The following is a 13,055-nucleotide window of genomic DNA, read 5'->3' as shown; positions in this document are numbered from 1 at the left end:
ATTCCCTTTAATATTTAATTAAAACTTAAAATCAATCATTATTAAACATTTTAACATTATTAAACACTTTAATATTTTAATCTTTTGTTAAATCTTGTAAAATTCTAATTTTCTATTTTTAACACCATTACTACAATACTATCATAAGTACTTTGCAGAATCCTTTTGTTTTAAATTATACATTACCCTTTATCCCTAAAAAAAATTTTCTTTTTCCCAGCTTGTTTTATACCTTTGTGGCTTTTTTCCCCCTTTTCCCTTTCTTTCTTAACCCACCTAACCTTTTTACCCCCTCCTCTCCAAACCTCCGCTTTTTTAGCCTCCCCTCTCTGTTGTGTTCTTCTTTCCTTTTGCTTTCTGACATTATATTGATTTTGCATCTTATTTTTCTCTTTCATGGATATTTTTTTAAGTCTTAAGTCCTTCCTTTTGCTTCCTCTCTTTCTCCTTTCTTTCTTGATCAAACTTTTGGATTCATTAAAAATGGCTTCTTCTTCCTCCGCTTCCTCCAGCTGTTGCTGAATTTGCTGAAAAGTAGCAAGCACCATTTCTTAAAAGCAGAGGGCTTCTCCCATAGCGTCCTTGCCTTCTTTCTTTGTTTTTTCATATTGTTTTCTTAGTTCATCAAGAGATGAGGCCATTATAAACCTTTTCTTCTTCTTTTTCTTTATCCTTCTTCTTATTTATTTCCAAACTTAAAACAATTCCCCAAAGTCTCAAAGTCATCAAACAGTCCAAGTAAAGCACAAAGTTCTTCCCTTTACAATTTCTTCCCTGGGGTAATATCAGTTAGGAAAAAACACCAATCTGTATTTTAAAGCCTTATTACAATTAGCTTCTAGTTTTTTGATCTTCAAGGCATCTCCTCCAGCAAAGTCTTAATATAATTTTTTTTCCAAGCCTCTCCCTTCCCACTTATAACAAAGATCTTTTAATTTTTACCTTCTGTAAGAAAGCAGGTTTTTCAGTGTCCATTTGTTAATTCCGTAAGGGAGGGAGAGTAACTATCCCTTTCAGCACTTTCATTCGCCGCTTTAGGAAACCTCCACTGGGAACAATGTAGCATCCAAAAATAGTAATTTTCAGGTTATTAAATGTATCCTTAGAGTCCCGGTCCAGCCAAAAGAAACTTTCACTTTGTAACTTCCTCCTTCTTCCTCCTGCACATTCTTAAGCCAGTTGCCGGCTTCTTCGTGGTGGCCATTAGAGACCGCCGCTCCACTGCCTTGAGAAAAGGGGGGTTTGCTGGCTGGGGAGGGGGTCTGTGATACCCCTCAACCCCTGTCCAGATCCCCCCTGTCTTCGGCTGCCCCAACAGGGCAGCCTTATCCTCCAGATCCATCAGGATCGGAGGCACCAAGACTGCTAGCACGGCAGGGATCGCGCGGAATCGCGAATCCCTGCCATCGCCGAAGCGACTTTTCAACAGTCACTGGCTTGCTAATAAATCCACTGCTATAATATAATCTATAAAAAGTATTATTGTAAAATATCATAAAATCTCTGCCATAATGATACATATTGCTGCATTATTATCGGCAATGAATTTATAGTTATTTTCACATATGATGATAATGAGGAATACTTGATTTACTAGAATGTTCTGGGAAATAAAGTGACAGAAGAGATCCTTAAAATGAGCTTTGAAAAAGCTGGGAGCAAATCTCATTAGACACATGACGGTTCTCATCAAAACCCAAGATTAAGGTCTATTTTGTGATGATAAGGTGGCAGTAAAGGAAATATTTACATTAGAGGTTATTAAGCATATGGGTTCGAGAAGCCCCAAAATGAACCTATAATTAATTAATATCAGGTCAAACAATTTATTAAGTAATCTTTGAAATTAAAATAGAAAGACAACCAAATAATCAGGACTATAGTGCAAATATCTAAAACCAACATTCAAGCACTCAAATAACTTACCGTAATAATTTGAGAGAGAGGAAAGGATTTTAGAAAGAATCTATTTATTTTAATAGAAAAAATGCAGGAACTCCAGGGGGTAACATACTTAATTCAGAGTCTGGAGAGCAACAAACTGAATTCAAGATGAAAATGGCCTGGAGTCTGAAGAGTAACACACTGAATGCAAATGATATAAAAAGAAACATGGGTGTAAGAAAATGGCATGGAAAATGAGGGCACGGGAAATGATGGATGGATTATGTGCCATCAGCTCTTACCAACTATTGAAAGGTAATCCTTGATTCGCGACCAAAGCTGGGACAAGAATTCCCACTGCAGTTATGGGATATCACATAACCAAGATACTTAGCAACAGCAATCCTGACACTTTTATCATCAACAACTGAGAATCTTGGGTTAAGTAGGTATGCATCCCACTTCAACACCCACCCATCTCCTCCATCTGTGCTTTTTTCCACCTGCCATTCTGCCCTCTTATTGCTCCTGCTGAATTTCAACATCATCTTGCTCCCACTACTGACTAGGCATGCTCAGCCTTGCCCTTCGCCCCAGTAAGTCCTTTTGCTGGGCTCCCTCGTGTGCCATGAATCGGGCACTGCTTTTTGCAGTGCACTGGGTTGGGTCTGGACATCTTGGCACTGCAAGAGCCAAGGGAAGCAGGGAGCCAAAGTACATAGATAGGAGGGAGATACACAGGTAGAGGGGGAGTGGAATGCAGTCCCTTGCCTTACTGAGGCTTGGGACTGGAAAGGACTAAGCTGAGAATGGCTTAGATTGGGATGGCTACTCATTTAATGACCCATGATTGTCAGTTAATGACAGCATTGCTGTCATTTGATGTCTTGTTTTACAATTGCATCACTTAGCAATGGAAATTCTGTTCCCAATTTTGGTCATAAATTGAAGATTATCTTTATATAGTTGGTAAGAGCTGATGGCACGTAATCCATCAATCATTTCCCATGTCATTTTCTTACATCCATGCATTATCTCATTCTGCACTCAGTGTGTTACTCTTCAGACTCCAGGCCATTTTCCTCTTGAATGCAGTTTGTTGCTGTCCAAGCTCTGAATTAAATATGTTACCTCCTGAAAGCTCCTTCTCCTTAAAATAAATATGCCACTCTCTGAAACCTTTGCATCTCTCACAAATTATTTATTATTTGAGTGTTACTGGTTTTAGATATATGTACTATATTCCCCATAAATTGTCAGCCACTTTATTTGATTGACTTTTTACTTTAATTTCAAAGATTCCTTAATAAATTGTTTGACCAGTTATTAATTATAGATTCATTTTTGGACTCCTGGAACACATATGCTTAAAACTCAAATGTAAAGATGCACCTTTATCATCACAATGTAGACCTTAATCTTGGATTTTGATCATGTGTCTGATGAGATTTGCTCCCAGCTTTTTCAAGGATCTTTTCTGTCACTTTATTTCCCAGAGCTTCCCTAGAAATCAAGTATTCTTGATTATCATGGAACATAGAAATAATTATAAATTCATATTCATTACACAGAATATAAGATGTGGAAAGGAATATAATTTTTTCGTGCCAACTATGATTCCCTAGAATAAGTTTGCTTCACAAAGATACGTAAGCAGCACTTCCAGATCAGTGTACAAATAACAATGAAGACTGCAGTATTTGCTTTTACAATGGCTGAATAATTAAACATCATGAGGTAAGGTAAAAAGCATCAGTAACTTTAAAAATTTTAGTGAATAAAGGATTAAAGAATTAATAGTTTAATTAGTTCCAATTTCATTAACATAAGACAATCACCATGGAATCAGCATAGAAATTGTTGGTTTTGTTTTTTATTATGAATATAATTTTTCTAATCTCAGATGAGACAATATTGGGTCATATGTTATTATTAAAATACACATATTTCCTGTTACTAACACTATTCCCAACCATGCTATTTCAACATCTGCTTATTCTTAGCAATATTTTCTAGACTATTTTTCACTTTCCAATGAGTCTGGCTCTAGTTCAGTTATGAAATCTTCATACATACCACCAATTTGTATTTTGTTTTATATAGTTCTATGTATTTATTCTGTCTCTTGTTTATATCACCATATCAGCTTTCTATGCTTCATGAATTCCATTTGTCTGATTCAGTCGGTTAAATTTATTCATGTTCATTTACCATATAACCACTTGCACTATTGCTAAGAATATATCTTGTTGGTCAGATGTTTTTATTTTAGTTCAAGCTGTATTTTTTTTCAAGATGTTAACGTTTTTGTTGACTTAATAATGCCTCTCCATTTTTGCTTGCATACCATATTGCCAATTAAATTTTGTTGTGGCCTATCTGGGTGATGCTCATGTGTGGAGGCATCTTTTAGGTTGTTAGAAGAAGGAAGATATTCAGTCACTGATTGACACCATTTTGTAAATAGCTACACTGTTTATTTTATGATATTTTTTTTATCAACAGAAGATCTCCTTTGAATCAATTCCAGTCCATTTTGGTCTGCTAATTCCTGGAATGTCAATAGATATTACAATAGATTTCCTTCCTTATATACTGTCAGATTAAGGACCATACTGTTCTTATATGTCTGGGCCTCATGCTGAAAGACTCAACTCTCCCCACTTATGGAGGGGTTTATAAAGATTTTACAGATGTTATTATTACTACTGACCAATAGAAGTCACTATGTGAACATTTTCATCCTTACTGAGATGCATTAGCATAGGCAGTCCTCATATATTCAGTCCACTTTAGGGATTATCCAAAGCAAATCCTGTTAGAGGATATTAACATCTAGAGGCTACTTTTTCCTGATAAGCCTTAATAAAGATGAAAATAGTTGTGTAGTTCCACCTGCTAGTCAATAACAATCATAGCATCAGGATGTCAGTGTTCAGTCTTGGTATTCCAGCTCTTATCCAATCAAGTTTGCTTTGATCTTGATTCACAGTTTTAATATTTCATGTGTAAAAATTGTTTTTTTATATTACTATTTCAAAGTTTTGCTGTACAGAAAGAGAGTCACTCTTACATGACAGCGAAACAGCAATATACATTTGATGACTGACTGACTGACTGAATTAATAAAAATAAATAAATGGCATCTTTGTTGTCTGCAGCATTAAGTTTTCCCTTTGTTCCTGGACACACCCCAGAGTTAAACTTCTTTTCAACTTTAACCCTACTATCAAAAGAGCACTAATATTACTCATCCTTGCCCCTTCTACTCTTCTCCAATAACTCACTGGATGCTGATCAATTTAGGGAGTTCATTTTCCACACATTCATCTTATTTTACTTTTGAATGTTCATTTGGTTTTTTGGCAACATTTCGGGAACAGGTTGTCACTTTCTTTTCCAGTGTACTACCTTATCTATGACCTGCCATCATGAGTGTCCCTATTAGGACCGCACAGTCCCAAATTTATAGCTTATAACTTATTGTGTTTTACAAATCTATTTAGTATTGAACGGATTCGTAAAAGGAGAACTGAGTTATCTAAGGTAGCAAAAAAAACAGGAGTCTGGTAACACCTTTCCAACTAACTAAATGTATTAAAAGACAACATTTTTGGAAGCTGCTGCATACATCAACACTTGGATCTGATGGATTGAGTTGCAGCATAAGAAAGCTTATCCTGGATAGATTGATGATGATGATGATGATGATGGATGGATTGATAAAAGCTATCAGAAATATTCCTATTCTTTTAAGTCAAGGAATCCAAATAGCATAAGCAATCTTTAGGATTTGATATTTTACATCTACTAAATGAATATTCACCTTATTCTCTGATGAGGAACTAGTAATCCTTAACATTTTTCAGATAAAGGATATAAAGTTAAATAGGTGGGGCATAACAGGAAGAAGAGAAAGGTGTGGTGACTCAGCTTAATATACATTCAGTTCTGCATAATCTCAGATATAGTAACTCTGTCTAGTGATATTATTTTTAGCGCATCATTAAGATAATCCTCAGGTTATTAAGTGAAAGTTCAAAGTTATGGCAAAGCAGAACAAGGGGGAACTTACTACCAGTTCTTGGAGTTCTGGCTGTCACAGCATCCCCTCAATCACATGATTGCATGTCCAATCTGCAAAGTCAATGGGGAAGCCAACAGAAAGTAAGAAGTCATGATCATGTGAGGTTTTTGCTAAATGACTTGGGTGAAACTCATGTTACCACCAAAACTGAGAGAGCTAGATTTGCTGTCACCAAGCAACATGGTTATGTGATCTCATACTTTACAATCATATCACTTAGCAATAAAAATTTCAATCTCAATTGCCATTGTACCAAAGTACTACCTACAGTTAGTGTCTAAATATAATCAAGTAACATTCAGTAATTTAGCTTTGTAATTATTTTAGCGTTTTCTTTGGTTAACCAAACGGTCTTGTTTGGTTCTGCAACTCAACCGGACAGATACAGACTTCACAGGCTAATTAGGATTGGAGAACAAACAATTACTACCCATCTCCTTTCCATTGAGGACCTGCATACTGCATGAGTCAAAAAGAGGGCTGTGAAGATATTTACAGACCCCTCACATCCCGGACATAAACTATTTCAACTCCTTCCCTCAAAACAACGCTACAGAACACTGCACACCAAAACAACTAGACACAAGGGCAGTTTTTTCCCAAACGCCATCACTCTGCTAAACAAATAATTCCCGCAACACTGTCCTACTATTTACAAAGTCTGCACTACTATTAATATTAATCTTCTCATCACTCCTTATCACCCATCCCCTCCCACTTGTGACTGTATGACTAGAACTTTGTCACTTATATCCTTACAACTTATATTGACTGTTTCTAGTATGATTTTATTGCTTATTGTACCCTATGGCTATTATTAAGTGTTGTACATTATGTTTCTTGACGAATGTATCTTTTCTTTTATGTATACTGAGAGCATTTGCACCAAGACAAATTCCTTGTGTGTCCAATCACACTTGGCCATTAAAGAATTCTATTCTATTCTATTCTATTCTATTCTATTCTATTCTATTCTATTCTATTCTATTCTATTCTTACAAATGAGTTTGCTTATATTTATTTTTGCTACGGGACTCTTGTAGCTTTGTTTGAAATCAATTTCCTCTTCCTCTATTAAATACACAAGCACACATGCATACACACAATATAGAGAAGCAGTTATGTGTGTAAATATCCCTTTAGAACACCTCACATTTTCCTATATAAATACAAAAAGGATTTTTTTACAACTCTATTTAGTGACATGAAAACTTACTAATATTGAACTACATTAGTTCTATATACAAAGACTTCACTGATTCAATTTGCCTACATTTGAAATGCTTATTCTTATTTATCATTTAACATTTGCAATTTCCAAAATCAACACCATTTTCTAAGCTCACTATTAGTGGGAATCATAAAATGCAATAGTTCTGAGATGTGGAACTAATGGGCTAAATAGTCACATATGCAACAAGATAAGAGCAGTGATGGGATTCAATTTTTTTTATTTAAGGTTTACATTTGAAAAATATTTAGAAGCTACAGATGGTCCAAGACATAGTGGCTAATGTTATAGGAACCCTTCAAGGCTTCTACTTAAAAACTCCTGGAGAGCCACTGATTGCCATTTTGTTTCTAGAGGCAATTAAATGTACTTATTTTTTACTTTCAAAGCCCTTCATAGTAAGGTGTCTACAGACCGTCTTCCCACAGCCTACCGAATAAGTTTCTGTAGTGTGGCTCACTGTATGTCTCCTCTATCTGAGATGTTACCTTCAGGGAACATGAAAGATAGATAAGATAATCTTTATTGTCACTTTTTCTATGTACACACTGACAGACTTTAAAATGAAATTTTGATGCCCATTTTCAAAAGAATATCTGTGTGTATACACACATACACATATGCTGTGTATATACACACACATATACATGCACATGTATTATACAAAACTAGACAGTATATGGTTGTTTCATCAAGCCAGGATGTACAGGTTGTTATGACTATCCTTCTGGATGGTAGAAAGTGTTTTATTGTTTTGGTTATGATTTCTGGTTTTAGAGGATTACAATTACAATGGATAAAGCTGTTTTAATTTGATTTAAATTTAGTTTTTAATCTCAATTACATAACAAGGAGCTACGCAATCAACTGACTGAAGCAGCCCTGTAAATAAATAATAAATTAGTGAAATACTTAATACCATTATCCACAAATACTTTTTGCCTTAATATAGAACATTGGAGTATAAGTACATCTTTATGTATGTTTTGCTACTAAGCATAACCATGCACAGATTAATGTCAAACACTATAATCAGGTATATCAATATAGCTAACTATAGCTATCTACAGACATACACTATCCAGTTTGGACACATTATGCAAAGATCTACCTCTCTAAAAGCCTCTATTGCTTTCAAAGCTTTTTTTAAAAAAAACAGAGACAAAGAGACAGCAGCAAGATGGATTGGCTAACTTATAGTGGTATTAAGTGCACACTATGGACCCATCACACTGATTCCCATTTTATTGCTGAAAGAAATTCAAAATGTTCATTTTTACTTTCAAAGCCCTCCATGGTCTGGAATAACTACAGAGTATCTTCTCTTGGTAACATCAGACTGCCTAATCAGTTGGGAGGCTTGAAAGAACAGATTAAGGACAGATCATCATAGAGAGTAACTATGTAAGGTACAAAAACAACTTGATGGTGTGTGTGTGTGTGTGTGTGTGTGTCTGTGTGTGTCTGTGTCTGTGTCTGTGTATACACATCATATTTACTGATTTGCAAATAACAAAGCCACTAGTAGTAAATATATTTCCCTTTAGTTTTTGTTACTGCATTTTATTTAGAAACCTTAATTAAGGAAACCTTGGACTAGGATATACATAAACACAAATAAGGAGTTTTTAACTGTGCAAAATGTCTAATGCTTCAGAAGACAACATATAAAACCTGTTAAAAGAGGTGGCTATCTCAGACTAGAATTATAGGTTATGAAACCCATATAAACATATTCCAATTGATTTCTAGATAGTTCAGTCTTGAGCTTGATTATTGTGCATTATAATAAAGCCCTAGAGCTGTGGTTTTTAATACATAATATTATTAGTTTATGCTTTTCCTGCAGCTGAATTCTGAAGAGAAATGAATGGAATGATTTTTTTGGGCAGTCATTTACCAATTTTAATTCTGATGAGGAACAAAACCAGAAGATGGAATATGGATCCAGAGTGCTATTAGACAATGGATCATAATCTACTATAAATATGAAATATTAATATAAAACTAATCAATTTCTTCAATTATTTCAATAGAATACTATGTCTGCAAAGGTAGAGGTCCTTTCTAGCTTCACAAAAATCTTATTTTCTCAAATATTCTACCCCCAGGTTTTAAAAAGTCACTAGATAATTGAGAATGAGAAATACTGTTCAGTATGAAGGTACTAATAAAACAAATGCATACTTTTAAAATACTAAGAGAACTAATGTTATATACTTATACTCATTTGTAAGTTTGATTACATACAGATGCTGTAAGATTCCTAAATACGTAATAACAATGTCAAGAGAGTTTTCTGAACACTTTAATTCTGCCATGGCAAGTTATAAAGAAATGACCATGAAAATAATTCATAGGAATCCATAGGAAATAATCCATAGGAAACACTGTACTTACTAAAATTAGATCCTACCTAGTAAGATTATCGTTTATATCTGGCATCTGGATTAATAGGCACCTATAGATATTAAATATTATTTTGTATGATATCCACCTTCTACCACTGAGCTACTAATAATAGTATGAGAACAATGAATGGTTGTAAACTGGAAATAAGTTTTTCCCAATGAGTTGATTCTGGGGATTATGAGAAGTGAAGTCCAGCTCCAAGTTGAATTTTGCCAGTTGAGAATTCTCAAACATTAAAAATTAACATTAGGTTCAAGGTTTCCCCCAACTCAACACTAAAGCCAATAACCTGTTAAGAATAATCTAGTGGGGGAAATAATATCTGGCCATTAACCATTTCCAAACGCAAAATATCTACCCTTCGCACCCCACAACAAGAGCAATAGAAAGAAGTGACAAAGAGGTTACCCCTCCAGAGATGTAAGAATACTTTTTTCTCTATTACAAAGTCAGTTACTGACACCCACTTCCCCCATTTCTGCATTCCCTTTGCACATCTCAGCATAATGTTAAAAGGAAACCCAACGTTGCCAACCCACAGGTTCTTAGCAAAGCACACACACCACTGATGAGGCTTGAAGCAGCCTCTCCAGCTCACCTCCCAGCCAATTATTGGAGATATTCTGCAGCAAAGTGAAAGGGACGCAGAAGAAAGCAATGAGCAGGTCGCTGAGGGCCAACGAACAGATGAAGATGTTGGTGACGGTCCGCATGGCTTTGCGGCGGGTCACCACGTAGAGCACTAGGCAGTTCCCGAAGAGCGCCAGGCCGAAGATGGCCGCGCAAGTGAGCATGAAGGCCAGCTTGGCGCGCTCGGGTAGCTCCGGGATGTAGACCAGCGGCTGGAGCCCATAGAGTGTAATGAACTGCTCGCGGGTTACGTTATTGTCCCGCAAGAGCTGCGCGAACTGTTCCGGCGTAATGTTCAGGGATCGCATAGTTCACCTGTCTTCCCTCGCTCCTCGGACATGGCAGGCGTTGTCGGGTTTTTTTTGTTGTTGTTTTGTTAAAACTCGAGGGACAGGAAATGGACAACTAAGAGCCCGCCTTATTCTTAAACTGGATGATGAGGTCCCGGGCGAGGTCCTCGAAAGAACAGCCTTAAAGTTCGAGCGTCTCGATGCAGAATAAAGTACAACCGGGCGACGGAGGATCCCGCTCGCGAAACCCGAAACTTTAGAGACGAAGGGGCGCCGAGCCGACAAACTAACCACGCTTCCCTTTGCTGTTGCTTTTTGCTCTTAGGCTTGCAAAAGCCCGCGCAAAAAGAAGCCTCCTGTGGAAGGCTGGATCCAAACCACGGACTAGCCGGTCAAGAAAGGTGACTTCTCTGCTCTTCCCCGCCTTCAAAGTTTCCGAAGTGGCAGCTGTTCTGAGCGGAGCGAGGCTTGGGTAGCGAGAGAAGTGAAGAAACCGCTGTTGGTTGCTGCGAGGAAGGGACTTGAAACGCGGCCAGTCAAACAAGCTGGGAGAAGGATGCTAGCGGAGATGCGTAGGAGGATTGCTGCTGTGCGGGAAGGAGCCTGAGGAGCGCCAGGAGGAGCGCCAGGTTTCTTTAAACCGTGGTTTCCTAGTTTGGTGCAACCCAGGTGCATTGGATGATATTCTCTAGCCACAATCCTGGGATTTGGCACGCCTAGAGGACACATTGAAGAAAGCTGCTTTAATTCTCTGACATTTTTAGGGTGGGGTTATTGTTATTTAGCCAATGCTGAGGTTCAGTCCCGTGGATAAATTAAGACCAAAGATCTTATGATCATCGCTCTTGAAATCCAGGAAGAAGATCTATAATAAATTGAATGCTGTGGAATGCTATTTAAAGAACCAAAGGCTGTTTGGTTGACTTAGGGGTGGGGAAACTATATCATAAAAAGGAAATTGTATTTTGCTTTTGGTTGCTATCTTTGCAGCTTCATCCCATCTCTTGCTAAGCATTATGCAAAGATATGGCTATGCTGGGACCAATTAAAACAACTGGTTGCTTTTATTCTACATCCACACCTTTAAAAACTGAAGATTGTGCAACATATACAAATGCAGAAGCTATGCCAACCAGTTATCACATCAATCTTGACGCTGGCCTTGTTTTTGTAATCAACCTACCTCACTTTTTAGGAATAGTTTACTAGTCATTGAAACATTTTTATAAATCTCTCCTCCAAGGAGTGTATATTTATAGCATATATAGCATATATCCCAGTATATTTGAAGCAGGCGCTGTGGCAAAAGAGACAAGTATCTGGCTTGTCACACAATTTCATTTCTTTACAGCATCTGCTAAGAATTTCTTTTCCAAGGACGTAGTTTCCTAAATAAGTTCACCCTTATCTATCCTTGAATCCTATAATAAAATTATTCATCTTCAAAGTTTACTTTGATTAATAAAGGTAAAAGGACTCTGCAGATTTTATTCTGCTAGTTGTTGCTTACTATAGGGGGTAGTGCTCATCTCCATTTCAAGACCATTGAATTAGCACTGTTTGACATTCCCGCTTTTATGTGGCCAGCATGACATCAAAGAGTGCTGTTACCTTCCCACCAAGGTCGGATCTTTTGATCTAGCTTTCCTAGCTTGGATTTGTCAGATGGAAAGTTGACAGCCCGATTTCAAGATCCAAATGCACATAACTTGGTCAGCTCCCATTACTTGCTCCAGCTTTTTCCCACCTACAAGTTTGAAGGCATGCAAATGCGAGTAGGTAAATAGGTACCACTTCTTTAGGAAGGGTACACCATTCCATGCATCTCAGTTTATATAATCATGCTGGCATGATTATCTTCGGGCAATGCTGGTTCCTTGGCTAAGAAATGGAGATGAGCACCTAGAGTCAGACATGACAGGAAAGGGGAAAACTTTACATTTACCTTTAAGATACTAAATCTTCTAGTTATTACCCACCTTTGGAACTATTAAATATTAGATGATCCCAGAATCTTCTTCAGGTACCAGTAATCCTGTGATGCCCCATTATTGAGGTATTGTAGGAAGAGAGCTATGTTGGTCTATGATAGCCAAAGGTCAGAAAGAGTTTAATAGCACCTTTTCTAAGTAGAAAGTGTTATTAAAAACAAAAACTGAGCTCTAGCTCATGAAAGGTCATGCTTTTTAATAAAATGTGTTGCAGACTCCTTCCATTATAAGACCACTAGGGTAAACAGCTCTCTGGAAAGTTTTCTGTAACCACATCACTCTTGACATTTTTATGCAATTTACCTGCCTTTTTATCAATGCTTTTCTCTGTAGTATAAATTGTCTGCATTCCTAATATATCTGTAAGATGAATGCTTTCAGACTGAATTGACATAAACAACCCACTTAATATAGACAATAAAGAAAACTCAAAGATGAATTTATGCTGCCTGGACAGATTTCAGTACTATATACTATATGCTGTAATTAGTAGATATATACAGATACAGTATTATGTTCTATTTACAAGT

At 36.8% G+C, this 13,055-nt stretch overlaps 1 protein-coding gene across 2 annotated transcripts in view; it reads right to left on the bottom strand.

Annotated features, from left to right (window-relative positions):
- QRFPR (pyroglutamylated RFamide peptide receptor) overlaps nt 1–11,208 on the bottom strand; it is a 70,367-nt gene extending 59,159 nt beyond the window's left edge. For both annotated transcript variants that reach the window (XM_087936191.1, XM_087936192.1), the window contains exon 1: nt 10,213–11,208. In XM_087936191.1, coding sequence (XP_087792317.1) covers nt 10,213–10,552 — 340 coding nt within the window. In that variant the 5' untranslated portion in view covers nt 10,553–11,208. The remainder of the gene's footprint in view (nt 1–10,212) is intronic.
- Between the last annotated feature and the right edge of the window lie 1,847 nt (nt 11,209–13,055).

The sequence above is a fragment of the Pseudonaja textilis genome, chromosome 6, assembly GCF_049901715.1.
Source record: "Pseudonaja textilis isolate UNSWEBS1 chromosome 6, rPseTex1.2, whole genome shotgun sequence".
Lineage (NCBI taxonomy): Eukaryota > Metazoa > Chordata > Lepidosauria > Squamata > Elapidae > Pseudonaja > Pseudonaja textilis.
This window is presented reverse-complemented; position numbering and strand designations above follow the sequence as displayed.